This window comes from Bison bison, unplaced genomic scaffold (genome assembly GCF_000754665.1).
Source record: "Bison bison bison isolate TAMUID 2011002044 unplaced genomic scaffold, Bison_UMD1.0 scf7180017864198, whole genome shotgun sequence".
Classification (NCBI taxonomy): domain Eukaryota; kingdom Metazoa; phylum Chordata; class Mammalia; order Artiodactyla; family Bovidae; genus Bison; species Bison bison.
This window is the reverse complement of record NW_011494770.1, coordinates 4,966,320-4,982,299: the sequence shown is the minus strand read 5'-3', so window position 1 is coordinate 4,982,299 and position 15,980 is coordinate 4,966,320. Positions and strand designations below refer to the sequence as shown.

Below are 15,980 nucleotides of genomic sequence, written 5' to 3'. Positions count from 1 at the left end.
GTGTAAGAGGGTTCCCTTTTCTCCACACCCTCTCCAGCATTTATTATTTGTAGACTTTTGGACCGCAGCCATTCTGACTGGTGTGAAATGGTACCTCATAGTGGTTTTGATTTGCATTTCTCTGATAATGAGTGATGTTGAGCATCTTTTCATGTGTTTGTTAGCCCTCTGTATGTCTTCTTTGGAGAAATGTCTATTTAGTTCTTTGGCCCATTTTTTGATTGGGTCATTTATTTTTCTGGAGTTGAGCTGTAGGAGTTGCTTGTATATTTTTGAGGTTAGTTGTTTGTCAGTTGCTTCATTTGCTATTATTTTCTCCCATTCTGAAGGCTGTCTTTTCACCTTGCTAATAGTTTCCTTTGATGTGCAGAAGCTTTTAAGGTTAATTCGGTCCCATTTGTTTATTTTTGCTTTTATTTCCAATATTCTGGGAGGTGGGTCATAGAGGATCCTGCTGTGATGTATGTCAGAGAGTGTTTTGCCTATGTTCTCCTCTAGGAGTTTTATAGTTTCTGGTCTTACATTGAGATCTTTAATCCATTTTGAGTTTATTTTTGTGTATGGTGTTAGAAAGTGTTCTAATTTCATTCTTTTACAAGTGGTTGACCAGATTTCCCAGCACCACTTGTTAAAGAGATTGTCTTTAATCCATTGTATATTCTTGCTTCCTTTGTCAAAGATAAGGTGTCCATATGTGCGTGGATTTATCTCTGGGCTTTCTATTTTGTTCCATTGATCTATATTTCTGTCTTTGTGCCAGTACCATACTGTCTTGATAACTGTTTTAAGCCAACTTTTTCACTCTCCACTTTCGCTTTCATCAAGAGGCTTTTGAGTTCCTCTTCACTTTCTGCCATAAGGGTGGTGTCATCTGCATATCTGAGGTTATTGGTATTTCTCCCGGCAATCTTGATTCCAGCTTGTGTTTCTTCCAGTCCAGCGTTTCTCATGATGTACTCTGCATAGAAGTTAAATAAGCAGGGTGACAATATACAGCCTTGACATACTCCTTTTCCTATTTGGAACCAGTCTGTTGTTCCATGTCCAGTTCTAACTGTTGCTTCCTGACCTGCATACACATTTCTCAAGAGGCAGGTCAGGTGGTCTGGTATTCCTATCTCTTGAAGAATTTTCCACAGTTTATTGTGATCCACACAGTCAAAGGCTTTGACATAGTCAATAAAGCAGAAATAGATGTTTTTCTGGAACTCTCTTGCTTTGTCCATGATCCAGCAGATGTTGGCAATTTGATCTCTGGTTCCTCTGCCTTTTCTAAAACCAGCTTGAACATCAGGAAGTTCACGGTTCAAGTATTGCTTAAGCCTGGCTTGGAGAATTTTGAGCATTACTTTACTAGCATGTGAGATGAGTGCAATTGCGCGGTAGTTTGAGCATTCTTTGGCATTGCCTTTCTTTGGGATTGGAATGAAAACTGACCTTTTCCAGTCCTGTGGCAGCTGCTGAGTTTTCCAAATTTGCTGGCATATTGTAAGCTTCAAGCACCCATAAATTCAGGCACTCAAAGTCAATAGACAAATGGATAAAGAAGATACAGTATATATATACACAGTGAAACATTACTTAGTCAATAAAAAGAATACATTCTGCCACTGCAACAACAGGGATGGACCTAGAGAATATTGTGCTCAGTGAAATTAGTCAAACAGAAAACCACAAAAACACTTGACATTACTTATATGTGGAATCTAAAAATTAACAAATAAATATATATAGCAAAACAGAAAGACTCACAGATACAAAAAACAAATTAGTGGTTACCAGAGGGGAATAAGAAGAGGAGGGGGCAAGATATGGGTATGTGATTAAGAGAAACAAACTGCTATGTATAAAATAGAGAAGCAACAAGGATATATTTTATAGCACTGGGAATTATTGTCATTGTCCTATAACAACATTTAAAAGAGTATAATCTATTAAAAACACTGAATCACTATACTATATACCTGAAACTAGTATGATATTGTAAAACAACTATACTTCAATAAAGAATAATGAAGTTTAAAAATAAATAAAGTCAGTCTACTGAATGCCTTTAAGGGGCCTGAGACCTGAGCTGGGACCAGTAGGGTGAAATAGCAGTCCCTTCACCCTCTTTTCTGAGCCTCTGTTTTCTCACCTATAAAGTAAGAGGAATAATAGTGGTTCTCCTTACAAGGCTATTGTGAAGATCCAAAGAGAGAAACAAGAAAATAAATGTACTATAATGTCTGTGAAAGTGTTTTGTAAACTCTTTAAAGAGTAATAAACATAAGATGTTAAAGACAACCCAAGAAGAGAAAAACTCTTCATGTTTTGCCAGTGGCTTTCCTATAACTAATGACCATCCACCCCAATGAACTTATGAAATGCCAGCATTCTCTTGTTTAATGCAAGATTATACTCATTATATTCATATTTTGAAATGTACTTTTCCATCCTTTCCCTCCTCCTCCCACTTTCCTGTATTCTGTAAATTGTAACATTCTTTAATATCAATATGGCATTACATCAGATTGTACAAACCATTAAGTAAAGCATCAGTATAAAATTCGTAAATCATAAGCCCATGTATATACAAGGCCCATCTGTGGGGAATATTTTAAACAGTCAGTCACATGAGTTATAACTGATGGAGATCTCACCCAGGCCCTGGTAAACTCCAGGAGTTAATGAGAGAAGACTGTTCCTCCTCTTCACTCATAGGTGGAGGCCCTGGTGCCACCTCATGTCTGGGAAAGAGTGGTTTATGGAAGTGGACCCATTACTCCTGGAACTGAAACCTTCCCCAGTTCAAGTCTTTCAGAAATATATTGGGTCTCACGTATTTTTACCTCTCCTCTGATTTCATGTTATATGCACTAATTGGTGGATTTGGTCTTTATATCTAATCTAGTCAATAGAAGACATTCACTTAGAGTCTGCTAAATACTAGACAAGAGGAACTAAAAAGCCTCTTGATGAAGGTGAAAGAGGAGAGTGAAAAAGTTGGCTTATAACTCAACGTTCAGAAAATGAAGATCATGGCATCTGGTCCCATCACTTCATGGGAAATAGACGGGAAAACAGTGGAAACAGTGTCAGACTTTACTTTTTTGGGCTCCAAAATCACTGCAGATGGTGACTGCAGCCATGAAATTAAAAGACGCTTACTCCTTGGAAGGAAAGTTATGACCAACCTAGACAGCATATTCAAAAGCAGAGACATTACTTTGCCAACAAAAGTCCGTCTAGTCAAGGCTATGGTTTTTCCAGTGATCAGGTATGGATGTGAGAGCTGGACTGTGAAGAAAGCTGAGCGCCAAAGAATTGATGCCTTTGAATTGTGGTGTTGGAAAAGACTCTTGAGAGTCCCTTGGACTGCAAGGAGATCCAACCAGTCCATTCTGAAGGAGATCAGCCCTGGGAGTTCTTTGGAGGGAATGATGCTAAAGCTGAAACTCCAGTACTTTGGCCACCTCACATGAAGAGTTGACTCATTGGAAAAGACTCTGATGCTGGGAGGGATTGGGGGCAGGAGGAGAAGGGGATGACAGAGGATGAAATGGCTGGATGGCGTCACTGACTTGATGGACGTGAGTCTGAGTGAACTCCGGAAGTTGGTGATGGACAGAGAGGCCTGGCGTGGAGAAAGCGATGGCACCCCACTCCAGTACTCTTGCCTGGAAAATCCCATGGACGGAGGAGCCTGGTAGGCTGCAGTCCATGGGGTCTCGAAGAGTCGGACACGACTGAGCGACTTCACTTTGACTTTTCACTTTCCTGCATTGGAGAAGGAAATGGCAACCCACTCCAGTGTTCTTGCCTGGAGAATCCCAGGGATGGGGGAGCCTGGTGGGCTGCCGTCTATGGGGTTGCATAGAGTCGGACACGACTGAAGCAACTTAGCAGTAGCAGCAGTAGCAGGGAGGCCTGGCGTGCTGTGATTCATGGGGTCGAAAAGAGTCGGACACGACTGAGCGACTGAACTGAACTGAACTGAAATACCAGACAACACACAAAGCACTATGGAGAAATGCAGAACACAAAATATGATCCCAGCTTTGCAGGTGTGTAGAAGAAAGTAAAACCAGCATTTATTTGCAGGCAGCAAGTGTTATTTTAGATTCTCCAACCAATGGACTTTGAAGTGAGGCAACTGAGGCTCAGAGAAATAAATTTTCCAATATCACACAGGTAGCAAGTATCTGAGCTAAGTTTATCCAAGGTCTACCTTGTTCTAATGTTGCTGAAGCTGAAGCTCCAATACTTTGGCCACATGATATGAAGAGCTGACTCATTGGAAAAGACCCTGATTCTGGGAAAGATTGAAGGCAGGAGGAGAAGGGGACAGCAAAGGATGAGATGGTTAGATAGCAGCACTGACTCAATGGACATGAATTTGAGAAAGTCTGAGAGATAGTGAAGGACAGAGGAGCCTGGTGGGCTACAGTCCATGGAGTCACAAAGAGTCAGACATGACTTAGCAACTGAACAACAACAAATGAATAAGTACTGGAAACATTTAGCACCTGTAAAGGTGGCGCTAATGGTAAAGGACCTGTCTGCCAATGCAGGAGACATAAGAGACATGGGTTCGATCCCTGGGTCGAGAAGATCCCCTGGAGGAGGGCAGGGAAACCCATTCCAGTATTCCTGCATGGAGAATCGCATGGACAAAGAAGCTTGGCGAGTCGGACACTACTAAAGCGATTTAACACACACTAGCAACTTTACATATTGAGTGTCTAAAGTACTAGGACCTCGATGGGCCCTGGCAGATTCTAAGGCAGGTCAAATGATACAACCTGAGAAGCAAAGAAGGTGGATGCCAGTCAGAGAAAAAAATAAAAATAAAAATAAAAACCTCTGCTGGACCAAGAGAATCAGAACTGTGGGTAATTAAAACTTCCAATTAGAATAAAATCTCTAATCCCAGCATACGATTTGTCCTCCAGATTAAGATGCTTCATCTTTATGGCAATAGGAAGAATAAAAAAACTATGGGAACTTTGTAAATTACCAAAATGTTCAGAGACCTATCTTCCAGACGATATAACAGCACGCTGCTTCACTGGTTAGAATATTGCCAAGTCCATTACGCTCAGCATTCGTTAAATATCCCTTTCCACATAGCGCTCTCTTAAACAAGGTGAATGGAATCATTTTTCTCCTGATATTTGGTGTTGGTTCCAGTGACATAAGTGGGTAAGAGGATTTACAGAGGAAAAGTGAATACACTTGGCAACGTTTTCAAACATTTGTTTGGATTTTGTTTTCTAGGAGATGTACGACTGAGGGGTCAGACGGGGGTTCCTGCTGAACGCCGCGGCTCCTACCCATTCATCGACTTCCGCCTCCTTAACAGTGAGTAATCAAGTGTACCTGGAAAGGAACAAACGTTTCCTTTAAAAAAAAAAAAAAAAATGCCCACTTCCCTCTGAACTTCAAAACCCTCGGAGGTCTGCCTTCCTTCCTCTGTGTCTCCCCTCCCAATTGCAAATTAACCCTTGGTCTTTAGATTTCCTTCATAGTGAAGTCATTCCGCCCAGCCCTACCTCTCAGAGCTTGGGCGGCAGTGGGGTGTCCAATGAAGTCGTGTCAGCTTGAAAAACGTAAATCTTCAAAACAATGAAGCCCTATACAAGGAAACGATTCCGTTCACTATCCAGGACATTCTCTCCACCTTCAGCCAGGATGAGACCAGATGAGATTCTATTTTATTTTAAAAACTCCACAGGGAAACCTATTCTACCACTGCCCTTAGTAACCATCCATTATCTAATTTCCCTTCTTTATCTAATCTAAGTCTCTGAGGTCCCTTCTTGCAGTTCTACCAGTTCTTCTGGTAGAACTCTTCATCATGGCAAAGTCGTTTCAGTCTATTCTTGCTGCTGCTTCCTCCATTATGACTACTTAAGAAGTTCATTTATTGCTACCTTTCCACTTTCTATTTTATTCCTCTTTTGTAGATTTGCTCAACCTCTGGCTCATAATTCTCTTAATCTCAGGTTCCTCTGGAAACCCAAACCAGTAACAGTCACCACTCCAGGTTTCATGTCTTTTATTACAATCATCCTTCACTTTGGACTTGGGGGGTAGGGAATGAAGAGAAATGAATATATTTCACAACTTACTTCAAGGTTTTCAGTATTTGGTTCTCATATCTCTTCCCATCCATAAATTTCAAAGTGCTGGGTTGTACCCACAAAGTATTACTTTTCTTTGGCATAAACAAGCTTAACTCAAGATGTAATTTGATTTATCTTGACCCCTGAAAATTACTAGAAGAAACTGGAACTTGCTATTTCTGATCCTTAGATCCTCCCAAGATCAATGAAGGATGGACAGGAGTGTATTTCTCCTGGCTTGTTCACTTCCCATATCAGTGTGCAATATCTGTTTTTGCAGTTCTTTCAGAGACACAGAGATTTGGAGTAACTCTTTCCATACTACAGACAACCTCCCTCACCCATTCCCCCCAAATTGCATTTTAGAGGATAGAATCCAAGTCACTAGACTAATGCAGTTTTGGTCACAGCCTATGAAGAGCTCCAACAGTGTCGCTTGTTGTTGCTGTTGTTGTTTAGTCGCTGTTGTGTTTGACTCTTTGAAACCCCATGGACTGTAGTCTCCAGGTTCCTCTGTTCATGGGATTTCCCAGCCAAGAATACTGGAGTGGGTTGCCATTTCCTCCTCCAAGGGATCTTCCTGACCCAGGGTTCAAACCCACATCTTCTGCTTTGGCAGGCAGATTCTTTACTGCTGAGCCACCAGGGAAGCCAACAGTGTCTCTTAACCCCTCCTTATAACCCTGAATGGGTTGTTCCAGCTACCCATGGAAGTTACCCCTTGAGACAGCCTCTAACCTATATGGATTTCCAGGTCCCAGGCACATGGCTTCACCAAGGAGTATAGGGATGAGCAAGGGCCTAATTTACTGTCCCATGTAGACCAGGACCCTCAACAGCACCACATACTGAGGGTTAGAGGCAGAAAATAACCAAAAAACCTCTTTTCAATAGTAAATGAGATGTTATGTCATGGGTTCTAATATACAGGATGAACAAAATAGGAAAATAGGAGACATTTCCCCCTATAATTCCAAGGTTCCAAATGATAAACTCTTTTTTAAAATTTATTTATTCTAGTATTAATGAGCAACATCAACTGCTAATAATGGTTATCTTTGCAGGTGGAACTATGGAATATTTAACTGTCTACATCTTAGGCTTCTGTAACACTTAGATTTTTCAACACATTGTTTTACTTTTTTAAGCTGAAAAAATTGGAATGTAGAAAAAATTTCAACAGAAAGTCAATGTAGATAATATTTCATTGTTATATTATTCACAATATAATAGATCATCTGTAACCAGGTGCTTTCCTGTCTTCCCTCTGCTGTGGATCTGCCAGGATCTTCCTGGCACCTAGACCCAACCTTAGCCTCCTTCCCCTGACCCAGGCTGCTCTCTGTCCTCCATCCCTATTTCACCTCGCCTGTTGTGCGTGACCTCCCACCCATTGAGTGGCAGTGTTGGCCATCCATCTTATAATTCCCTTTCTCATCTGTTTGCACTCCACTCTGACAACCGTTTCACTCATTTCTTTTTATCAGTAACATATGCTAAGGCAATATTAATTTGCCTTTGCTGTACTTTGTTTTATAAGTTATCTCAATTTTTCTCCTAGATACAAAAAAACCTCATCCCTACATAGACTCCAAGTTCCTAAATGATATTCTCTTGATAGTTGTTGACCTTTTAGTAGCTTCTGTTAACTTACTGAATAAAGGGTCTCCTCAAAAAGATAATATTAAATAATTATAAATGTCAGTCATCTTCTTCATTTAACTGAGCAGCTCAGACAGAACTGAAGCCCTCTGAGACTTTTCCTTATTTGTGATACTACCCATTCCATTATCTAGAAGCAGTGACATTATTGTGGTCACTCTCCACAGTTTCCTTGGTCTACAACTAAAGCAGCTTGTCACTAAGTAGCAGCAGATGTGTGGCTATCTGTGTTATACAGAGTCACATAGGATATATGTGTCATATCTTCTACTGCCTTATAGTATACAATCTACTTAATTCTCTTTGATCTCATCCTTGTCCATGTTGTGGTATGCCTGAGTTGTTAGTGTCTGCTTTTCACCTAAAGGGAAGCATTTTAAATATAACTTTATAAAAAATGTAAAATAAACCCCTAAGAATATTTTGGGACTTCCTCCAAAAACTTTTAGTTTTACCAGCTGATTCCAATTCTACACCATAAGTACCAAATTCAAGTGATTTTTTTTAATGTAATTTACCTTAATTTTGAGTCAAATTATCCAAGAATAGGCACAGACCCATTTTCCTCAAGTGCCTTCAGTTCTGTAAACTCTCCCAAGAATCTCATCTAGGACTTACCAAAAAAAAAAAAAAATACAGGTAAAACTATCATCATAACCTCTCTTCCCTGTGTCTGCATCCCTGCAACCTTCCTCCTATAAGACTTCTTGAGAACCACATGGCTGCCATTCCCTGTCCGGTGTGTCCTTGACAGCTTACCCTCTACCACCCACCTCAGCTATGCCTTGAATGGCTGAGACATGCACAAGCAAAAACATGCACTAAGTAGTAAGATCCATGTACTTCTCCCATTAGCCACAACCCCAACCTGTCACAATAGGACAGGAGACATCAGAACTCATAACTAAAACAACTGCCCTTCCATCAGAACACAGCTTCTAGGTATTAAAACAGAACTCAAACAGAGATGGGCAAACAATAGCTAATGCACCAAATCTGTGTCACTACCCTGCCTGTTTTGTCAACAAGATTTTACTGGAATACAACCATGCCCATCCATTTATATGTTGTCTACAGCTGTTTTCACCCTACATGGCAGAGCAGTTGTAACAAAGACCATGACCCCTTACAGAAAAAAAAAGTTACCAACCTTTAAGTTAGATTTTTTAATTGAGGTAAAGGAGTTTATGATATCTCTATAGATAAATTCAATCCAGCCTATTTTCCTTTGTTAACAACATTTTTTTCTTTTCATTCCTTGGTGCCATGACTTTAAGAATGGACTCACATTAACCAAATTTACATGCAGTAGGAGGATAAGCCAAAGTGAAACTCTCTTGCTGATCCAGATTTTAAACTCCACAATTATAATTTCTAAATGCACAAATATTCTTCTTCAAGAGGTGCTCCTTTCCCCATATTCTTTGAGGGCAGAGTACTATGGTAATCATTTACCTGTCATCTATGTATAAGGTGACAATATATACCTGCTTTGCCTGCGATAACCCTAATTTGTACCTGTTGTCTAGGCATACTTATTAATAATGCTACCTTTCAAATACCATAATATCCATGCTTGGACAATAAATTACAATGCCCATGGATTATATGGTTTTTCCTACAAAAAGAGAAGTCCAAGCCAACGCCCCTCCTATGTTACCTGCAATCTGAGAGTAAAGATCAGAAAATCCTCCTCATAAGAAATTCACCCAGATCAATAGACATGTGAGATAAAATTACTTGTTAATAGCCAATTTCATTTCCTGTTTATATTTTATACCATTTAGAAAAGAGGCATCTATATGAATTTCTCAAAGCTACTCTGGATCAGTAGCAGGAAACTGGTTTCAGCACCATTGTGTGGGAATCGGGAATCACAGACTTTAAAAGACTCCTCTTTACATCTAAGTATGGAGGGACAGAACGGAATGAGAAAAAAGGCGACAATAATTTTTATTCCACTTGAGGTTCTAAAACAGAGGACTGAAAGGAAGCAGAAGGGTAAGGAATGTAATTTCTCACATTATCCCCAGGCTGATTTCCAACATACTAATTTCATTTACTGACTTTGTTTGGGGGAAAACAAGAGAGGAGAAAATGTAGAGAAGAGTGTTCAGAGAGACAGGTGGCCACAGAGGTGAACGTCGCAGAAGCAATTACAGTTTTATGCAGAGCAGGTGGCTTCTGCGACCCCTGTTGCATCTCTGTCTCCTGGCTTAATATAATCAGGAGCCTGAATAGATAATAACTAGGTGGATATGTTCCCGTGGCAACCATTTCAGAGCAACACGATGTGATTTCCATGTGGGCTCAGCAAAGGAAGTGACATACCAAGCAAACATGCCCAGTGACTGTGGAGCTGGAGGGGAAGAAGGGGCATCAGCTGGAGGTTTTAGGACACTAGCTAACAGTTGCCACAGAGAACCTGGAGCTCCAGACCAGCCCTGGGGCTGTGCAGTAATAGGTTAATTGGCTAATTGGCTTTCCCTAGTAGTTAGTTTGTTAATCTTGATATTTAAAGTTATATTCCTCTAGACCTGCCTCTCCACGCGGGGCAATTTTAGCTGTACAAGCATGAGGTAATTTTAGTAGAGCTACCAAGATATTTTCCTTTGATTATGATTTCCAAAATAGAATATTTGCAAACATATTTATATTAACCTTTATAAGTGACCCAGAGACCCAAATGCCTTATCAAAATCTTCCATCTAAACATATTACACCCTGCAGAAATATAAAATACATTCACATAAGGACTGTCAACCAAAAGCCACCTTGCATGTTACAAATCTGGTGCTAAATGATATCCCCATCTAAAAGAGGGGGGGACAATTTGATTATAAATTCCATTTTCTAAGAGAGATTTCCTAGCAGATGGTGACAGCCTGTCAGTAAACTTCTGAAAGATAACTTTTTTCCCATGTTTGTTTTTTATTTTTTTTTAACTTGAATCTGCCTGCAATGCAGGAAAACTGGGTTCGATCCCTGGCTTGGGAAGATCCCCTGGAGGAGGACAGGGCAACCCACTCCAGTATTTCTCCCTGGAGAATCCCACGGACAGAGGAGCCTGGCTAGCCACAGACCATGGGGTCACAAAGAGTGAGACACAACTTAGCGACTAAGCGCAGCACAGCACACAGTTGATTTACAATGTGTTAGTTTCAGGTGTACAACACAGCAACTCAGCTATATATATTTTTTCCTTCAGCTTCTCTACCCTCAGAGCTTATTACAAAATACTGAGTATAGTTCCCTGTGCTATACAGAAGGTTCTTGTTGGAGATCTCTATATATGCATACCTGCTCAGTCGCGTCCAACTCTTTGTGACTCTGTGCACTATAGCCTGCCAGTCTCCTCTGTCCATGGAATTTTCCAGGCAAGAATACTGGAGCGAGTTGCCATTTCCTCCCCCAGGGGATCTTCCAGACCCAAGGATGGAACCCGAGTCTCTTATGTCTCCTGAATTGGTGTGCAGATTCTTTACCCATGATTCCCATGAACGGAGGAGCCTGGTAGGGTACAGTCCATGGGGTCACAAAGAGTCAGACACGACTAAGGGACTAAGCACGCTCGCACATAGTGATTTTAACCAACAATACTGTATTATATACTTCAAAATTGCCAAGAGACTAGGTCTGAACTCTTATCATCGCAAAAAAAGAAATGATGACTAGGGGAAGGAATAGAGGTGTTAGCTATCACTATGGTAGTAATCATACTGTAATATATAAAGGTATCAAATCAGCATGTTGTACACCTTAAACTCACACAATGCTCTATGCTGTTATGTCTCAATTTTCTAAAAATAAAAGAAAAATTTAAAAAAATAGGAACTTCCCTGGCAGTCCAGTGGTTAAAACTCCATGCTTCCACTGCAAGGGGCACAGGTTCGATCCCTGGGCAGGGAACAGTCATTCCAAATGCCACATGGCAGCCAAAAAAATTAAAAACAGAAAATAAAATAGAAACATTCGTTTAAAAAGTGTTACTGTGATTTGAAAGAAGTCATGCTCAGAGCATGATACCCCACCAGTCCTGAACCCCAGCCCCGAGCTCTCCAAACAGAGTAGGAAGGCGCTAGTTGGGACCAGTTCAGACTTTTCCAATGCCAAGGTAACGCCCCACAATTTCAGAGTTCAATATTTGCCTTCCTCTGGAAGAAAGGCAAGGCACTGTTTGTGGTTGTGGTGCCTGCTGACTCACCTGGAACATACTCCATGAGGGACACTCAGGGTTTCTGGCTGCAGACTCCCAGCACTTCAGATGCGGAAGGGCCAGACCCATAAGATGGTTAGCCACCGAAATGCCACTGCATCGCAGAAGACAGAGTTGATGGTGTCTGCCTTGTTTCCCTCGTTCCCTGTCACTATTCATCACTGGCCATTGGTAGATTGCCTCCTAGGGTAAACAGTGTGCCAGGCACCAAAAGTACAAAGATACAGGAGACATAGCCACTGGCTTCAAAGAATTTACAGAGATGTGAAAGTGAAAGTGAAAGTCGCTCAGTCGTGTCTGACTCTTTGCGACCCCATGGACTGCGTGGAATTCTCCAGGCCAGAATACTGGAGTGGGCAGCCTTTCCCTTCTCCAGGGGATCTTCCCGATCCAGGCAGTCAGATTCTTTACCAACTGAGCTACCAAGGAAGTCCTTTTACAGAGACATAAGCAAGGATACATTTTGATGTGATGTAATACATCTAATAATAATACATGAGTATAGAACAAAAGTGAGCTTCCCAGGTGGCTTAGTGGTAAAGAATCTGCCTGCCAATGCAGGAGACTCAAGGGACAGGATTCGATCCTTGGGTCGGGAAGGTCCCCTAGAGAAGGAAATGGCAACTCACTCCAATATTCTTGCCTGGAAAATCCCATGGACAATGGAGCCTGGAGGGCTACAGTCCACGGGGTTGCAAAGAGTTGGACACGACTGACGTGTAAACAAGATTCTGAGGAGAGAGGAATAAACTTTGGGGAAGTGAGAGAAAGGAAGAATCAACTGTGTCTGGGGAAATGAGAGAAGGCTTTCTGGAGGATCTAAAACCTGAGCAACTCTGAAGCAATAATGATGTGAAGGAAGGCTGCACACGGAGGTTTAGGGTTTAGGGCTTCAGGACCTAAGGAAGCAGGAAAAAGTCATCACCCAATCTACTCAGCTGGATATACATGTTATTGGAGGATGAGGTATTCAAGTAGGATCCATGCATTATCTCTGACTGTCTGGGGAAAGCTACATTCAAAAAGAAACAGTTTTCACCGTCTAAAGCCAGAACAGAAAATAGCCCTTGCCTTCTATTAACATGGCCAACATCATTTAACAAATTTATTTTTTATCTGAGTGATAAAAAACAGAAAATTGAATCCATAAGCCCAGTATTTCCTCTGGGCTATTATCCATTCATTCAGCAAACACTCACTCTATGCCAAACAGGCCATGAGGCCAGGGTGCCCTGAACCACACCAGTAACCACAGGGCTGAAACCACCTTTTACATGATGGCTAGCTCCTGTCTCAGACGACAATGGACCAAAGTCTGCCAGATTCACTGAACACAGATATCTTAATAATCCCTTTCTAGCCCACAAGGACTGTGGGGTGGCAGGGTGGCACCTACAGTATCTATCCCAGGGCTAAAGATTCTGAGTGTTTAAAAGAAACCTTTAGATATTCCTTTAGCCTCAAAGACCCAACAACATTACTAGATGGCTAAGACAAATACCCATTAAACCAAAGACCATACAAGGCCATAAATGAATTAGTTCTCAAATAATTGACATGGACAGTAAATCAAAGACAAGAGAAGGCAAAGATTACTGATGTGCCCTGAGCAGGAGAAGAGGGGTTTATGATCTTGTGCTGAAATCTAAAAGATAAGGCAGAGTGTTGGCTGGTTCAGAAATTGCCTAGAGGTGAAACTGGACTGACATGGGAGACGTTAAGTCACTGAGTAGGAAGAAGGGCCCAAAAGTAGTAGTGTGTTGACTGGAGAGAAAATGAAAAGGCTTGGAATGCCACGATAAAGAATTTGAACTTGATTACTAAGGAAAGAGAATTGCTGGAGAATTGTAAGAAAAATGTGGATAAAACAGTGTTTCAGGAAATTAACTCACATCCATATGTTAGGAGGAACAGTCCCAATGTTCCCAAAAGAAATATAGTCAGGCGGCATATGATGATGGCAGTAGAAATGAAGATGTAAATCTAGAGATGACATGGAGAAGAGGAGATAAAGCATGCTGGTACTGAAGACCAGAGGTGAAGTCATTGGTGAGGAAAGTGGACAGGGATGGGGGAAAGATGGTGAGCTCAGTTGGGACACGTTGTTTGCGGAATAGTCCAGGTGGAAATACCCAGTGCAAAGCTGGAAATAAGGGCCTGGAGTGCAGGGGAAAGAAGCCTGTCTTGGATGCTCCACTTGGGAATCACATCCATCCACGAGCCATATGGCCAGTACAGGTATCACAAGATCAACTACTTTCTTCAGATGTTCCTAGAGTGTCAATTTACAATATTCTTGATTTAGCAAAGCATAAGACAGTGGATGATAAAGCCCACGAGGAAGGAAGTTTCACCAGCAATTTTGTTTCCTCTGTGAGAAACAATTTAGACACTTCAGTTCAGATACCTGCCCCCTCTTCCTCCCTCCCCTCAAGGATTCTATTTGGTACAAACGTGGCTCCTTGTGTCAGAGCCCAGAGGGTTTGCTAACTCACCTGAAAACAGCACAGAAATGGTAATTTTCTACTGCAGCATTTCCTTGAGAAAAACCCTAACCCACCAGGAGTATTTCTGGCGTTAAGTGGCGTCTTTGGATTTCTGGAGACAGTAAAATATAGAGGGAAGTAGGAGCAAGTCAAGTTTCTTTTGACTGAAGTTTCCCTCTGAGTCACTGAGCTAGAATGACTTGTTTGTTAAATAACATTAAATTCAACCTCCTACCCAGAAGTAGGCACAGGCGATCTCTTGTGACTTCATTAGTAAACAAAATGAGGGGTTATGTCCTCTGATTACCAGTCTACCCTCAGAGTTTCAAAAGTTCTGAAAGACTCACCATGATCCCCATTGAACTACATATATGGAAAATAGAGTGTTTCCATCCTTAAAATCTTTTGTGTGTTTCCAAACTGAGATCTCAGGGTTAACACACAAGATCAAAATCTTGTTTTCTTTCTAGCTAGCAAACTAAATTGCCTTGGGGCACCTGGGTGGTTTATTACTGATAAGTAACCTTAGGAGAGAGGGCAGTGAAACCCATGCCTGAGAAAAGTGGCAGCAATTACAAAGGAAAGTCCCAAGGGAAGGTGGCCAGTGTCACTGCGCCTAACAACGGCCACCACAACATTAACCTGGGAGGCGCTTAATCCCTGGCCCAGAAAGCAGGCGGCTGGCGCTGGAGCCATCTCATGCAAGGCTCCCCAAGGCTGCAGTCTCCCCAAGCTCGAGAAGCACAGGAGGGCTGCTTTGAGCATAGAAATGAGAGGTCTTCACACCCTTGCAGGCTGCTTCTTTGTAGGGTCTACTGTGGCTGCCCGCCAGAGCCCCATGCACACTGAACCATGGTCAACAGAAGAGACTGATGGAAAGACAATGAACTTTCAAGTCAGACCCGAGTTTAAATCTTACATCTTTTGTGAGCCTGGGAGAGGTACCCAAACTACTTAATGTCCACACAGGTGGAAGGACATTGTAACACCAGCTTCACTGGGACGAGTTGAGAGGTACATGAAATCAATGTGTCCTGCAGCCCATCTGGCTCCTAGTAGGTCCACTGTAAACGTGGTCAGACTTTGGATCTATCTACTGCCTCTGCTGAGTGCACCCCTATACTGGGCACCTCCTCTCCTAGTAGACATCTACATTTGTTCCTGGGGACCACAGAGGATTGGTTTCAGGAGCCCCACGCACATGGATACCAAAATCAGTGAATGCTCAAATCCCTGACAATATCCACCCTCCTTATCCACGAATGCAGAACCCATGGATGTGGAACCCAAGGATATGGAACCCACAGATAGGGAGAGGGGGTCTGTATTCACTGCTCAAGCCCTCATGCAGTATTATGACCTTTATGAAGACTATTTTGGCCCTCCTAAGAAGCTAATTATTCCTACTTCTGTGCTCCCACCATATATTCAAGAAAGTATCCATCACACTGTAACTGCAAACACCTTGAACCTGAATCTCCAGATAGTATATCCTCAAAACAAGCTGAA

At 41.8% G+C, this 15,980-nt stretch overlaps 1 protein-coding gene across 3 annotated transcripts in view; it reads left to right on the top strand.

Moving 5' to 3' along the window:
- Positions 1-15,980, top strand: part of PDE7B (phosphodiesterase 7B) — a 352,599-nt gene that overhangs the window by 252,579 nt on the left and 84,040 nt on the right. For all 3 annotated transcript variants that reach the window (XM_010844247.1, XM_010844246.1, XM_010844248.1), the window contains one exon: positions 5,260-5,343. In XM_010844247.1, the coding sequence (XP_010842549.1) occupies positions 5,260-5,343 (84 nt within the window). The remainder of the gene's footprint in view (positions 1-5,259; positions 5,344-15,980) is intronic.